General features: G+C 33.1%; 2 protein-coding genes across 2 annotated transcripts; one reads left to right on the plus strand and one right to left on the minus strand.

The window, feature by feature from the left end:
* The first annotated feature begins 8,769 nt into the window (after nt 1-8,769).
* LOC131155875 (beta-fructofuranosidase, insoluble isoenzyme 3-like) lies at nt 8,770-9,129 on the plus strand. The gene has a single exon (XM_058109325.1). The coding sequence runs from the start codon at nt 8,770-8,772 to the stop codon at nt 9,127-9,129; it is 360 nt and encodes a 119-aa protein (XP_057965308.1).
* A 3,708-nt stretch (nt 9,130-12,837) lies between these two features.
* On the minus strand, nt 12,838-14,757 carry LOC131154797 (probable cinnamyl alcohol dehydrogenase 1). The gene is made up of 5 exons (XM_058107553.1): nt 14,517-14,757; nt 14,313-14,426; nt 13,976-14,203; nt 13,453-13,892; nt 12,838-13,216 (listed from the first exon to the last, which is right to left on the minus strand). Exons 1-5 carry the CDS (start codon nt 14,603-14,605, stop codon nt 13,014-13,016), a joined length of 1,074 nt encoding a protein of 357 aa, XP_057963536.1. The 5' UTR covers nt 14,606-14,757; the 3' UTR covers nt 12,838-13,013.
* Nucleotides 14,758-16,361: the final 1,604 nt, after the last annotated feature.

The raw sequence follows: 16,361 nt of genomic DNA on the forward strand, positions 1-16,361 counted from the left end.
CATTGACGAGACCAAGGGATTTGTCGACGAGGCCTCTAATAATTTTCCTCGAAAATTCATTTCAACTTTGAACTATTTCAAATAAATTTTTCATGAGATGCATGAGTTCTAAGGTCAGTCTAAGATGTAATTCAGCTTCAAAATATATCATATGACATGTAAATACATCAAATCTAGATATCAATTCCCATTAAAGTCTTCAACTAGAAGCTTGTTCCTTCATCCTTCTTCGCTTTTAGTTCCATGGGTTGTGCCAGGTGTATATGCTTTACTCCTCGTGGCTTCCATGACTCATTCACCTTTTATGCATGCTAAATAATATTCCTACTCACAATATCAATACATAGATCAAATACCAAATTGATTTTTCATTATCAAAACCGCATTGGACTCATAGAGTCAACAATCTCCCCCTTTTTGATGATGACAAATACACAAGCAAAAAATAGAAAATGGGTTATGCCTAACAAGGCTTCCCCTCAATCAATGCACAATATAAAGTTTGACAATATGAAGTATGCTTACACACAATATAGAATAGGCACTAATTTCGCACGTAAAGCTCAAAAACTAGATACCAATATGTTTTCCACTATATTTATCTCCCCCTTTCATAAATTTGTACTTACTATAAACTATTTTTGCACACACACTTCTCCCCCTTTTGACATCAACAAAAAGGCATGTATAAAAATATTTTGATGTAATTATATCTCAATGTAAAAAAATCAATTTCTCCCCCTATGCGATTTAATTTACTTCTCCCTCTACCAATTTAATTCAATAGAGCATACATAATATTTTAATTGACACAGGCATGAAAAGTAAGTTGGTCCATTAAAGTCCAAAGTTTGTGGGTAAACTCTTTGCTTAACTCTCCAAAATAAAAAACAATCAACAACCAAGATATTGAGAGTATCAAGCAATCCATAACAAGGCAATAACACAACAACAACTCTCATAATACTAGGATTAATCAAAGGAATGAGTGTTTAAGAGGATTTGAAGTAGAATGGGCAAAATAAGTTTTCTGAGTTTAAGAGGATTTTTTGCTAATGATTTCTCTAATCTCTTCCTAATCTTCACAAATGAGGCCTTATATATAAAAGTAGCCCAAATTATAACCGTTAAGGACTTATAGGGCATTATTAGAATTTTTTAAAAACCATTTAGAAAAAATAACCCTATTTAACTAAGTTAAACCTCGGTAAAAATTAAACAACCAGAGAGTTTTCGAGTGGTTGAACCATGGATTGCTTTTGAAAGTTACTTTTGAAAGTTTGGATGCCCGAGTCAGGGCTCGGTTTGCTGAACCAAGGCATTTCCATTCTATCCACGTTACGATCGCCTGGTCTATAATTCAGTTAACCGAACTCATGTGTTCGGTCGCCCAAGGCCCATTTTGAACATAAATGTTCAGTTGGCTGAGTTGGTGAAAAAGGTCATCTCAGTGGTTCGGTCGACCGTGGAAGGTATGTGCAATTTAGTTTGGTTTGCCAAACTCAGGTCAACATGTTGACTGGTCCATGGTTCGGGGCGCTCGAGGTGTTTTGAACACAATGGGTTCAGTCGCTCGACCTCTCACAATTTTGCCTATTTAGTCCAATTCATTTCAATTCTTTCCCCTAATAATGTAAGTGATTATGAGGACTATTTTGTGCATTTGTGTAGGGACCTAAGGTTTTTCTAAGGTCTATAAGCTTACAACAAACCCATATGTATGATATGTAAAGATTATTACAGACCTTTTTCTTATAATTACTATTACAGACCCGGATTGAATAATAATATAAATTACAACATAAAATAATCTTTGGGGTCTTGAGGCTTTACTTCATGTGCTATCAATTTATCTGCAAATATAAACCTACACACAAACTAGATAGGCATCAAATGTTTGAGTATTTGTCATTATCAAAACCGAGTATGACCTATAAGGTCAACACAAGCCTGTAGTCATCACTCCCCCTAATTCTAGGAACAAAGGTAGAATTAAACGTTTATGTAATTCCTACTGGAACTCGTTCTTTCTTTTGTCCTACAGGGTTTGCCTTCATGATTACCCCTATCTATTAACTCTATGAGTCTTATCCCGTTTTGATTATGAAAAAACTAATTTTTCTTACATGTGCACTGAGCTTCTTGAATAGGTTCATCCTTAGCATGCACTGATGGTAGAAACACAAGGAAGCCATACGGTCCATAAAATTCAAGTTTAAGATGGTTCTTGAAAAATTGAAAGGAACGAAAACCACATTTTCTTGTTGTAATTGCATTCAATTTATAAGGTTTGTAATTTATTATGGTCTTTAATAACTGCATCATGCATGATAGGTTTATATGCTCAAAACCATAGATTGACCTTAGGGATCGGTCGACCGACATTGGATTTTTGGGGTTAACTCAAAAGCTCATTGACTGACTTTAGGTTCCCTCATATTTCATAAGAAAATTCCCTTAAGCTTATTTGCCAACACACAAAAAAGGGATTAAATCAAATAAGGTCAAAAAGAAAAAAAAATATTTAGAGGAGATCGGTTGATCGACCCTTTGGCGTGTTATAAATGCCTCGGTCGACTAAATGACCAAAAAGTTAACTTTTGACTTTGCTTGGTTGACTGAACAAAAATTGAACGCACCATCCACGGTCGACCGAACCGTGATAGTGACGTCTCCCACCTTCCTCGGTCGATCGAACCCACCTAGTTATACTCAGCTGGGTCGACCGAACCTTTCTTGGTTGAAAAGACTTAGCCATGGTCGACCGAACCTGTGGCAGTATAAATGTCACGGTTGACCGAACAGTTCGAAAGTTAACATTTTGACTTCACATGGTTGACCGTTTAGTTTTTGAATGTATTGTCCTAGGTCGACCGAACCAGCACCTGTCTGACACCTCAACTGTTTGGCCGACCAAATGAATAGTTCATTTTGCCCACGGTCGACCGAACCTAGTTCAGTAGCCGACTGTCCTTGTCTTGGTCAACCGAATCCACAAAGGTGTTCAAAATTGCCTTCAGACAGTCGACCAAAACCTTAGTTCAAATGTGCCATGGTCGACCGAACTTAGTGATATGGTAGACTAAACCTAATATTTGGTCGACCGAATCTCTCGAGTTTGCTAGATTTTTACCGAGGTTAAAATGGGTTATTTTTAATAAAACCTATTTAAACATTTCCAAAAATACCCATTGAGTCCCAAATGGTTATAATTTTTGGAGTGTCTATATATACTCCTTCATTTGTCATGATTAGCACCAAATTAGCATTACAATTTGCAAAAATTCTCTTTAATTTTCTTGAGCCCACATTGCTTATTTTTCATATTTCCAAGCCCTTTTTTTTGTACTCTCTCATTTTATTCTTGCTAAATCATTTTAAAAACAGAGAGTATTATTTTCATGTGCTCCTGTTTGCAAACTAATTGCAAGTTAAAGTGAGTTTGATTCTCCTTTGTGTGAGCTTACATATATTGTTCTTGAAGATTTTTACTCTCATTGTCTTGTATTGTTTGATATTTTTCTTGGAGAGTAAAGCTAGGATTTTTCTCAATATATTTGATTGATAAATATTATTTGAGAAAAACTCTTGTTAGCTTCCGAGTCTTGACATCTTCATTGCCAGATTTGAAAGCTTGGTTGCATGATTTGATAAAACACTTTTGAGCAACTTGAACCCTAATCTTAGTAGTGCTTAATACTTGAAAAATATTATTGTTGAGATCTTTACTTAGAGATTCAAAGTTCCTTTGATTATATACTTATTATATATTTTTTTAAATCAAAGGTAATCACTCTCACGTATACATACGTTTATTTACATATTTGGAGAGCTGAAATCTTGTTTGATTAAATCTCATTTGAGCATATATTCTTATTATCTGTGTGTGCATATTTAGATCATAACGTTGTACAAATCTGCTTGTGTTAGAAGCACCTTTCATTGTATGCAAAAAATTATATTGATCTATTATATTCCAGGCGTGGCCTGAGGGGGTGTTGATCTAGACCGTAAGGATTGGTTGTAAAGATTGGGGTCAGCCCTGGAAATTTGACCCGGGGTATTCCCTTGCTTAGTAAGGAAAGGGTAGTTGTAACCAGTGTCGCTCCACCTATTAAGTGAGCAATATTGGTAATCCTCAGGCTTGCAAGTTGAGGCGGGGACGTAGACACGTTTACCGAATCCCGATAACATTTTCGGTGTCTCCTTTACTTTTCTTGCTTTACATTCTGGTTGCTTGCTTAATTCTATTCATCTTCTGAATATACTGAATTGTGAATAGTTGGGAGATACTGGAATTGTATTACTTGTGTTGAGTATTGATTGATTTATATTTTCTGCAACTTCATATGTGTTAAGACTGTCCTTAGGTTGAGATATACTGAACTGTTGATCATTCAACCTGGGAAATTTTAAAATCTCCAATTCACTCGCCCTCCTGGGAACACACCAATTCTAACAATATCATTTCTTTGTCAATGCCTCTAGAACCTTTAAAACGATGAGTAAACCAGATGTGCCCTTTCCTTTCACCACACAGACAAGGTTTAGATGCTACTAAAAGATTTTGCCTATTTGTTCTATTTTTGCTCAAGGAGGCATGAAAATGACTATGGAATTTTAAATGGTGAGTTCATACCCTTATTGAACATATTTTTATTTTTAATTCCTAAAGGTTTATTATGATTATTCTTCTCATTTTTAACTTTGAGAGTAATTCTATAATAATCATCTATTTCTTCCTCTAAGTAGATAATTCTCAATATCTTCCTAATTTTTCTCTTTTCTAGGCTAACATGATAATCAATCAAATCTTTTGATTGTTGGTCCAGCCATTTATTTTCATTTTTTCAAAAATATTTTCTACTTAGATAACCTAACTAGAAATTTATGTATTTTAAATGAAGTACTTTCTACTTAATGAAAGAAGGCATGCTTTTAATATTCAACTTATCACATGATTCATCATAAGATTTATCACCATAAGTATCACATGAATCATTGCATGCATTCATACCAACATCATCACTAGAAACATTTGAAGATTCATTACAAAATATATTGTAGGAATCAACAGAAGAATCATCAAATGCATCATGAGATAAAAGATAAATCATATACCTCTTCAACGATTGGCGTTATTAGCCCATGATTTACCTCTTCTTGATCATTAGAGGTTGGAGCATCCAAAGTGGTGGTCTCTTCTTTATTAGGTACTCCATATTTCTTGTCCAGCTCTTCCCAAATATCTTGTGCACTACAGCAAGCCATGATCTTAGGAGAGGTTGCAGTTTGGCCGGGCTGAGGATTGGTAGATATATAGTTGACTTACCTGGTAGGCCAACCAGGATTAAGTCCTGCCTATGGGCCGCACAACCCTGTCATGAGGGGTTAAATCATGACGTACAGTTTTTTAGGGTAAACATCTCAATTATGTATATGTATACAGATTTATAGAATGTAAGCAGATAATACAGTTATACCTTAAACTATGATAGATGCAAGTTATATTATTTATTGTTTTTACCTGTTTATATAGTTTTAGATATTGTAAGTATAGTATTTATAAAACTCAGTTGCAATACGCTAGTAATAGCATATTTCCTCTTACTGAGCATTGTCTCATCTCACTAATTTAATATTTTCAAGTGATCCAGTTAGGCGAGCGAATTAGTCTCGCAGATAGAGGAGGTGTATACACTGTCTTATTTGCTGGGTAAGTGTACACAGGATATTGCGTTTTTGAGTTGATGATACTGGGGGATGTGTGTATATATATACATATATGTGTGTGTGTGTGTGTGTGTATGGTTGAGAAGAGTACTAAAATTCTAGTATTATTTATATGGATGGATAGTTTTATGTTATGTTTTTCCGATGCATAGGTATGTAATATAAACAGGTTTGCTCAGTGCTCACTTGGGGCCTGAGATGTTATAACAGATATTATTAGAAGTATCAGAGTATATTATTTTGTAGTTTATTTTTTAGAAAAAAAATGGTATGAAATTTCAAGTTGTTATAGATAACCTTAGGATTGGTGGGATCAGGCGTGCCAATCGGTTCTGGATCCATACCTTGAGCTGTATCAAGTAGTTTATATGAATCCAGAATAGCACTCATCTTGAACTTTCACAAAGTTAGTTCATGCCGTCTAACTTTCCTTCGGTGAATGTTGGTGGACGTATTCGAAGTGCTGGTGGAGATGCAGTTGCTGAAGATGAAGTTCTTGCGATTGCAACGTCTCAATAATTATAGTCGTTTCTTCTTAGTAGCCTTAAGCTCTGATACCATGTAGAATAACAATACCAAGATCTGTTTTGAAGAAACGATTGAAGAGATAACACAAAGTTTTATTACAACAATCGGATTACGACAATTTGTCCAACCATGCACTCAGTAAATGAACTTCAATGGTGAAAGGACAACAAATAGAAAAACAAAAGAGGACATAATCTTGCAATTGAGATGTGTGTAGTGCTTCGGTGGAGGGGGGTTTTATTTATAGCCTCTGGTCCATGGAAGAAGCACATGAGTGGCTCACCTACCATGGTAGGTGGTGGTAGCTCACCTACCATGGCCGACTTTGATATTAGTGGTTGACTTTGACATTAGTGGTCGTCTTTGACGTTAGTGGTCGTCTTTGACTTTAGTGACCGTCTTTGACATACCGTGCCCACCATTCACACTGGATAGACCATACCATCTCGGGGTGCATTGCCCTCCATACCCCCCACCAGGGGCGCTACCCCCGAACCCCCGTGTCTCGGAGGGAAACGTCTTCTGTCTTCGTGGTACCATTGCAGTCTACTGCTTCGACCTCATTTGAACCATAAGTCAGGTAAGTGTGCCAATTAACTCGTGGGAGGTGGGCATTGTATACATATACACTAACAATAGTCTCTTCTGGAGGACTATTTTACCATCTCATCTGGAGATTGGTAGTTTATATATATATATATGGTACAGAAATAAAACCGGCCATTAAGGCGGTATAAACAAAAATAAAACCCTCCATTAAGATAGTATAAATATATAGAAATATATTAGTCGGGTAGAGTCTTGTGAATTAAATAAGAATTACAGAAATATGTCAATTGATTAAAGTCTTGTGCTGATAATGTGTTACAAAAACGTAGAAAATAAATATAGATGAAACAAAAATTTTACATGATTCGGCTATGCCTACTCCACGGGCGGATGAGATCAAAGCTTCACAATCACAGGAGGAATTACAATAGGATATGGAACCGGCCTTGTAAAAGATATCACTGTCTTCTCTTTATCCGTTCTTCACTTTTCTCTTATCCTCATTATTTCTCACTATATGTCTCCTTATATGGAAGCATCAAATGTGTCCTAAATGAAAAGGAGAGGGTGCCTTTTCAGGGCTGGCTCTTCACAATTTGGGGCTCTAGGCGAATGATTTAATTAGGAGTCTTAATATTTTGTTTAATTTTTATTTTTATTTAAAGTTAATTTTTCTAACTTTTTGAGACGCAAAATCAGTAATTAAAGTTTTATATTCAAGATTACATTAAGACTTGAAAAAGAAAGAATTAAATTATATTTACTTTACTTTTCAAAATACAATTTCATTTACTTTTGAGATGACATCATAAATAATGTTAACATTAAAAAAAAATTTGGGAGCCCCAACTTTTGAGATAGTGAAAAAATTATGAGAAGAGATGACATCATAAATAATGTTAATATTAAAAAAAAAATTTGGAAGCCCCAAAAATTTTAGGACCGTAGGCAAAGTGCTCAATGGCCTTATGGTCAAGCCGTGCCCTTTTATAAGGTAATATGGATAACGAAACATTTATTAGGGAGAAAATCAAAGGGGTGGAAGATAGGTTGACATACACTTTATAAGTACATACATGTGGAGCAAGTTCATATGAGGCATGAATACATATATATACATAGGATATGTTTCATAGTTGATATGGGGACATTCACCTATATTTCATAACAAAAACATCATTTTCGGATAATACAAAGATGTATGTGCAGTGAGTTTTTTACCAAAATATTATAAAAAAAAAATAAAAAAACACAAATATGAAGAAAACTGGGAAAATTTACATAAATGTACCCAACCGACTTTCCAAAAGTCGGTTTGGGCTTAAAAAAAAAAAAAATAAAGTCAGCCGCAATTTTTGACTATCAAAATAAAAAAAATAAAATTGAGAACCGACTTTCCAAAAGTCGGTTTGGGTTTTAAAAAACAAAAAAAAATTCAGCTTCAATTCTTGACTGTCAAAATTAAAAATAAAAATAAAAATTGCGAACCGACTTTTCAAAAGTCACCCCCCCAAAAACCAAATCCCAATCCCCCACCCAAAATCAAATAATAAAATATATATTATTTTTAATTTAAATAATAATAAAATATATATTATTTTTAAAATTTTAAGATTTAAATAAAAATTTGTAAATAAAAAAATATTTTTTAGTGTCATTTAATTTAAAAAATATTTTCTACTTTTTATTTATTTTTCAAATGAATTAAAAAAAGTAAATTAATTTTTTAATTTCAAAATATTATATAGAAATGAATACAATAACAAAAAATTGAAATAATTTACTTTTGAGAATAATAAGACAAAAATGACATCTTACTTCCTAATTACATAAAAAAAAAATTATTTAAAAAAAGCTAACTTCCATTTTTTTTTTTCCCAAATAGAAAATTTGTTTCTAATTTTAATTAATCTTTCCTTTTTCCGCTATTCTACTTTTCTTTCGAACCAAATAGGACCAATGTACTACAAAGAAATCTATCATCTCTTCTACCAGCACAGCCCGAAGGGAGCTGTGTGGGGCAACATCGTTTGGACTCATTCCATCTCCAAGAACCTCATCAACTGGGTCGCCCTTAACCCGACCATCTACCCATCCAAGCCCTTCGACATGAATGGGTGCTGGTCCGAATCAACCACCATCCTCCCGGGCAACAAACCTGTCATCCTCTACACTAGACTCAACCCCCAGAACAGACAGGTCCAAAACTACGTCGTACCCGCTAACCTATCCGACCCGTATCTCCGTGAATGGATCAAACCCGATGACAACCCACTTGTGGTTCCCCACCCTGAACATGAACACGAGCACATTTCGTGACTCAACCACGGGCTAGATCGGGGGAGACGAGCATTGGAGAATGTCCTCGGCAGCCGAAGGAAGCACCAGGGAATGGCCTACTTGTACCAAAATAGAGATTTCGTGAATTGGGTCAAGGCGAAACACCTACTCCACTATACTCTGAAAATCGAAATGTGGGAATGCCCAAATTTTTACCCAGTTGTGGTGAGCGGGTGGCATGGGTTGGACACATCGGTGATGGGAGAACACGTTAAACACGTGTTATAATTTTTTTATTTCATTACATTTTTCTTCCATTCTATTATTTCATTCTAATTGTTTTTTGTGCCTAGATTTTTGTGCAAGTTTTTTGGTTTTTTTTGTTTTGTTTTAATCCAAACCGACTTTTGAAAATCGGTTAGGTGAGAAATATTTTTAAAATTTTCCTATATAAAATATACATCAAATAATATGTTAAATAATTTTTCCATTCTTAATTATATATTAAATAATTTTTTATGTAATTAGGAAGTAAAATGTCATTTTTTGTCTTAATATTCCCAAAAGTAAATTATTTCAAATATTTTTGTTATTGTATTCATTTTTATATAATTTTTTGAAATTAAAAAATTAACTTACTTTGTTTTTAATTCATTTGAATAATAAATAAAATGTAAAAAATATTTTTGTATTAAATAACACTTAAAAATATATTTTTTATTTATAACTTTTGATTTAAATATTAAAATTTGAAAAATAATATATATTTTATTATTATTTAAATTTTAAAAAATTAATGATTCCCACTTTCAAGTGGGGAGGCAAGAGCAGAACTGGGGGGATTTGAAGTAAAAAAACTCATTTATTTGGAGCCACATGGGTTTGCCAGCTCACCTCCGCACATCCCACGCGGGACTCACATGCCAACGGCCGTGAATTCCACTTTGCTTCCTATTTGCCACGTGGGAATTCGTGGGCCACCTAGTTGATGAGGTCCTTGGAGATGGAGTGAGCTCAAACGATGTTGCCCCACACAGCTCCCTTTGGGCTGTACTGGTAGAAGAGATGATTGATTCCATTGTAGTACATTTGTCCTATTTGGTTCGAAAGAAAAGTAGAATAACGAGGAAATGAAAGATTAATTAAAATTAGAGAGAAATTTTCTATTTGGGGAAAAAAATGGAAATTAGTTTTTTTAAATAATTTTTTTTATGTAATTAGGAAGTAAGATTTCATTTTTGTCTTATTATTTTCAAAAGTAAATTATTTCAATTTTTTTGTTATTGTATACATTTTTATATAATATTTTGAAATTAAAAAAAATAATTTACTTTTTTTAATTCATATGAAAAATAAATAAAAAGTAGAAAATATTTTTTATATTAAATGACACTAAATTTTTTTTATTTATAAATTTTTTTTAAATCTTAAAATTTTAAAAATAATATATCTTTTATTATTATTTAAATTAAAAATAATATATATATTTTATTATTTGATTTTGGGTGGGGGGTAGAGATTTGTTTTTTGGGGGGGGGGTGACTTTTGAAAAGTAGGTTCTCAATTTTTATTTTTTATTTTAGCAATCAAGAATTGCAGCTGACTTTTTTTTTTTTTTTTTTTAAAGCTCAAACCGATTTTTGGAAAGTTGGTTCTCAATTTTTATTTTATTTTATTTTGACAGTCAAGAATTCCGGCTGACTTATTTTTTTTAAAGCCCAAATTGACTTTCCAAAAGTCGGTTGGGTACATTTGTGTAAATTTTCTAAATTTTCTTCATATTTGTGTTTTTTAATAATATTATGGTAAAAAACGCTATGTGCAGTAGCCATCGCTGTCCAAAGTACATAGCATATCTCATCGAGTTTTTCCCCTTTTATCCTTTAAAAAAAAATTAAATAATACCTTTTCGGGGAAAATATTTCCCGGAATAACCCTGACGTAATCTTACTACTTAGAGTAGTGAGATTTAAGCAAATCTCGCTATTTGAAGTAGCGAGATTTGCCACGTGTTATTTCCATAAAAAAATTATTTAATATATATTTTTAAAAAATAATAAATCGGGAAATAATTATTCTGTATAATAAATCGGGAAATAAATTATTGCGCAGAATAATTTATTTCCCATTTATCATTTTAAAAAAAATATATATTAAAAGAATTTATTGTATAATAAATTGAAAATTTGAACTTTATTTTAAATTACCAATTTTAATTGTACCTAAAATTAATATATGTATTGACACAACAAATATTATTTAGAGTTTGACACAACAAATATTATTGACACAACATATATATATACATATATGCACTGACAGTTTGTTAAAGGGACAGAAAATATAACGTTCAAAAATATTATTCATTTTAAAAAAATGTTTAAAAATAAAATATATATTTAGAGTTTGAAATTTAAATTATGAATATGATTTTTATATATTTGTACAAAAAATAAATATTTTTTTATAATTTTACCCAAATTTAAATTTGACTCTCGAATTCAAATTCCCAAATATAATTTTTTATTTTAATTATTAACTAATTTTTTATGATCGATGAATAGAAAAAATCAAAGTAAAATGTTGATTCTTTTTAAGAGAGAGAAAAAAAAAAGTGTGTTGACTTTTTTGAGGTTAAATATTCTTAAGTCAAAGATTTGTGTAATTAATGTATTTATTTATGGATTCTAATTATGTGTGATATTCTTTCTAAGACTACTTCTTAAGTGTTTTCACTTATTGTTTTGTTCAATTAATAAAAAAAAAAATGAGAAAAGATTAAGATATGATAATTATGTATACATTTATTATTCAAATTAAAGATAGATTATCTTTATTATAAGAGATGAGAAAAAAAAATGTTAAAGGCTCGCTTAGTTGTGGAAGATATTTTTTATTTTCAAATATTTAAAATTTTAAAAAGTTATCAAAATTTAGCTTTTCTTAAAAAATATTTTGAATATACATATAAGAAAGGTATAAAATTGGGTGTAAATAATCAGAAAATATAATAAATAAAAGAAATTGAAAAAAATAGATTTTTGGCTGAGAAAGGAGAAACATCGGCGACGATTTTCTGGAGTGGAGAGAAAACCGGTAACAATTTTAAGGATTTGTCGCGGGACGGTAAATAAAAACTATTTCAAACTCTAAATAATTCTCTTTACATTTTGTTAATTTATTATTTATTAAATATAATTTCACTTAATTGCCAACAAGACATTCAAACTAGGATCATTTGTTAGCAACTTTTAAAAATTAAATTGTAGTATCTAAAATAATATGTGAATCGCTATAATTTAAAATTTTAAACAGAAGATAGTATTTTTGAGATTTAGTGAAAAATATTAAAATATATATTTTTTAATTTTTAGATTTGTTCAAAAATATATATATTTATCTTTATATTTAATATAAAAATATATATTTTAAAAAAATTATTCTGCGTAATAAATTAAGAAATAATTTATTACGTAGAATAATTTATTTTCCAATTTATTATATTTAAAAAAATATATTAAATAATATATTTTTTGTAGAAATGACACGTGGCAAATCTCGCTATTTCAAATAGCCAGATTTGCTTAAATCTCGCTACTCCGAGATTACGTTAGGGTTATTTTGAGAAATATTTTCCAGAAAAGGTATTATTTAATATATTTAAAAAAAAAAGAATAAAAGGGGGAAAAAACTCATATCTCATCCCTTCTTATATTTATTACAGGGGGAAAGAAATAAAAAAGAGAAGAGAGAAATACAGAACATAGCACCCAATAGGCCAATAGTCAATACACTCGTCCCCACTCCTGGCTGCACCAGTAGTATTGGAACAGAGGAAAGCAAGTTCTTTTTCGTTTTGTGTTACCAACCCAGAAACGCCATATAGAGGATATGAGATTTTGGCGGTTTCTTTTGTAGATGGATCACTGGTCGAGCTTGCTACCGGCGACGTCAACGACGAATCTATAGCGAACATCGTTCTTCTCCAGCCTCTCGAAGGCCGTGTTGACGTAATCCATCTTCACTACTTCGATGGTGGAAGTCACTCCCTTCTCCTTGCAAAACTCCAACATCTCCTCCGTCTCCTTCATGCTTCCGATGAAGCTCCCTGTTATCATCTTCCTCCCTGCGCAAATCACAGCATTCAAAACCGTAGACCCATGATAAATCCATTGATAAATCTTTATCGATATGTTCAATCACAGAGATTTCCTTGAGAAAAGCAATAAACCCAGATACCCAGAAAACAATTTACCCTCTTTCCAGAGAAATTAAGAGAATCTTCCGCTCAAAACACCAAAAGAAAAGGGCACCCACCATCGAAAATGACCCTAAACCCAAAGAATCAGGAGAGAGACTCACCGAGCATGACAGCGGGAGTGACGAATTGCAAAGGGGTATTGATGACACCCATCAAGATCAACTTCCCGTCAAGCTTCAACAGAGAGAGAGAGGGTTCGAGAGGGTGGAACACGGGCACCGTATCAATTATATAATCCAGTGAATCGGCAGCCTCCTGCATCTTCTCTGCGTCGGAGCTGACCAAGTACTGGTCCGCCCCAAGATGATCCAAAGCCTCCTCTCTCTTCCGATCCGACGAGCTGATGACAGTCACGTGATGGCCCATGGCTTTGGCGATCTTCACCCCGATGTGTCCCACTCCTCCCAGCCCCAATATCCCCCCTCTCAGCCCACTCTGCTTCAGCCCAAAGTGTTTCAGTGGACTGTACACTGTCACCCCGGCGCATAGCAGCGGTGCCGCCTGCTCCGTCGCCATGCCGTCTGGTATCTTCACTAGAAACCTGGAAGATTAGAAGAACAGATGATCGGTTCAGTGTAAGATAAAGCGGGCGGAAGTGGGTGTGGAATCGTTGGATGGGCTTACTTCTGATCGACGACCATGGCGCCAGCGAAGCCGCCTTGGGTGGTATTGCCGTCTGTGTAGATGTCGTTGTAGGACCAGATCTTCTTGTTGCAATACTGCTCGTTATCGGATTTGCAGGGAGAGCAGTTTCTACAGCATCCGACGAGGACTCCAACTCCGACGGTGTCCCTTGCTCTGTACTTGGTCACATCTGATCCCACCTCCACCACCTCACCTACCACCTCATGCCTGAATTTCTCAAGACAAATCACAGCAAAGAAGGAAATAAATTGGAAATAAATTATGTCAGAAATCAATGAGAGAGAGAGAGAGAGAGAGAGGGGTTTGTAATTTGTACCCAGGAACCATGGGGTAGTTGGACATGCCCAGATCATTTTTTATCTGGTGAAGATCAGAGTGGCAAATTCCACAGCTAAGGACCTTGATGAAGACATCTTCTGGGCCTGTGTTTCTGCAATTTTTATGTACCAAAAACAGAGAACGCTTAGAGATGTTAGGATTATGGGGATGAATCTATCGATGGTTGACAAATTGACATTACCTAAGAGTGTAAGCGAAGGGAGAGAGAACCCCGGAAGGGTCTCTCGCCGCCCATCCCGTTGTTGTCCTCTCCGCTTCTAGACTAACCATTTCCCCAAACTTCTTCTTGTTCTTCTAGAGAGAGAGAGAGAGAGAGGGGCCTTTGATATTTGGGCAGAGGATGTGAGACTGTTCGCATATTACAGTGAGGGGATGGCAAAACGGAATTTGGAAGGGAAAGCAAAAGTTGGGCGGGGGGGGGGGGGGGGGGGGGGGGGGGGGGGGGGGTGGTGGTGGTGGGGGTAGGGAGGGGGAAAGGAAGGGACGACATCGTGTCAAGCGGCAGGTGGGAGAGATGGCGAGCTTTTTACTAAAATAATTAATTTAAAATATAATAAACACAATTGTTGGGTGATTGGTCGAATAAATACGAAAGTGTAACTTTTAGTAAGTTAGTTTCACCATAAAATCAAGTGCTAAAAAATTTGATTGATATTTGAATTATTTGCCACAAAAGATTCCGTCTTATTCTCATAACTAACTTTTTAAAAGTCGATTTCTTCACATCCCATAAAACTATATCATTTTGGCTGTAATTGAGTTTTGAAAAATCAATTTTTATTGTAGGAGATGATTTTCGTCGTAAAAATTGACTTTTTAAAAGTTAGTTATATTTACATACAAGCATGCTATGTATTCTATTTTAGTTGTGAAAAATATTTCTCTTATATTTTTATGTTGATTTTTTACCTTAAAATTTTTGTTTTGATTTTTTTCCATTTTCTTTATTTTTTTAGATTTATTAAGAATGAAAAATAAAAATAGTATTATGAAAAGGACTGAAAGGAAATTACAAAGATTAGTTAATTTTTTTTTTATAATATTTATAAAAAATGGAAAAATAATAAGAAACAATTTTGATACTATTTGTTTGTGCAACTAATTTTTAAATTTTTAAATAATTATTAAAAAAAATGACACCTTACTTTTAAATTGACTTATGTATATAGTTTTTTTTTTTTTTTTAAACCTACACAAATCCAAATTCAAATCTTACCATGAATCTTCTTGGGATGAGGGAAAAAAAAGCAAGCTTAAGGAGGATCTTGGAAATTAAAATAAACTTGTTTGTTTGTTGCTTTTGATACAAATAGTTGGAAAGTCTTTTTTGGATTGAATGATATATCTAAATGAATTAAGGTATTTAGGCAAATAGGCAAATTAAATTTATTAATTGTAACTAATATTGGTATGTGTAGAGGACTATATGTAAACCTACAAGTAATTATGCACTCAAGTTATTTTTTCAAGTGATTTAAGGTCTCAAACTGATCCATACTTTCTTCATTAATTTTGGAAAAAAGAAAGTTTAAAATATATATATATATATATATATATATATATAGAGAGAGAGAGAGAGAGAGAGGAGGGGTGGGAATTTCCAGTCTTAAGTCTCTAAAAACTTTAAATCAACCATTTGTAAGTTAGAAAAAAAATGAATATTATATTTGTAAGTTAGGAAAAATACGCTAAATAAATAATTTTTAATCCAATAAAAGGGTGTTAAATTTTAATTGTTGTTAACAATAAATACTACTTCTGTACAACTTTCAAGTTTAATGAAACTAACTTTCTTAAAAGGCAGACTAATTTAATCCAACCAAAAAATAATATTAATAATAATAATACAACAATTGTATGTTGAGTCTTATAACATTACTTTTCATAAATATATATGTGAAGGGTGTGAAATGTTGATGTTGATCTGGAAAGTCTTGGAGTGCATTGGTAGTATTAATAACTTCTTGTCAATGTCTAATGGTATGCATTAATTTGCATAAATATATATGTGAAGGATGTGAAATAT

This window comes from Malania oleifera, chromosome 5 (assembly GCF_029873635.1).
Source record: "Malania oleifera isolate guangnan ecotype guangnan chromosome 5, ASM2987363v1, whole genome shotgun sequence".
NCBI lineage: Eukaryota > Viridiplantae > Streptophyta > Magnoliopsida > Santalales > Ximeniaceae > Malania > Malania oleifera.

What these genes read in the sequence shown, in the direction of transcription:
- LOC131155875 (XM_058109325.1), top strand. Translation starts at nt 8,770, where the DNA reads ATGTACTACAAAGAAATCTATCATCTCTTCTACCAGCACAGCCCGAAG.
- LOC131154797 (XM_058107553.1), bottom strand. Translation starts at nt 14,605, where the DNA reads ATGGTTAGTCTAGAAGCGGAGAGGACAACAACGGGATGGGCGGCGAGA. An exon ending in GCCATGGTCGTCGATCAGAA is followed by an intron (nt 13,893 to 13,975) that starts GTAAGCCCATCC and finishes CTAATCTTCCAG; the next exon opens with GTTTCTAGTGAAGATACCAG. An exon ending in CACTCCCGCTGTCATGCTCG is followed by an intron (nt 13,217 to 13,452) that starts GTGAGTCTCTCT and finishes TGATTTGCGCAG; the next exon opens with GGAGGAAGATGATAACAGGG.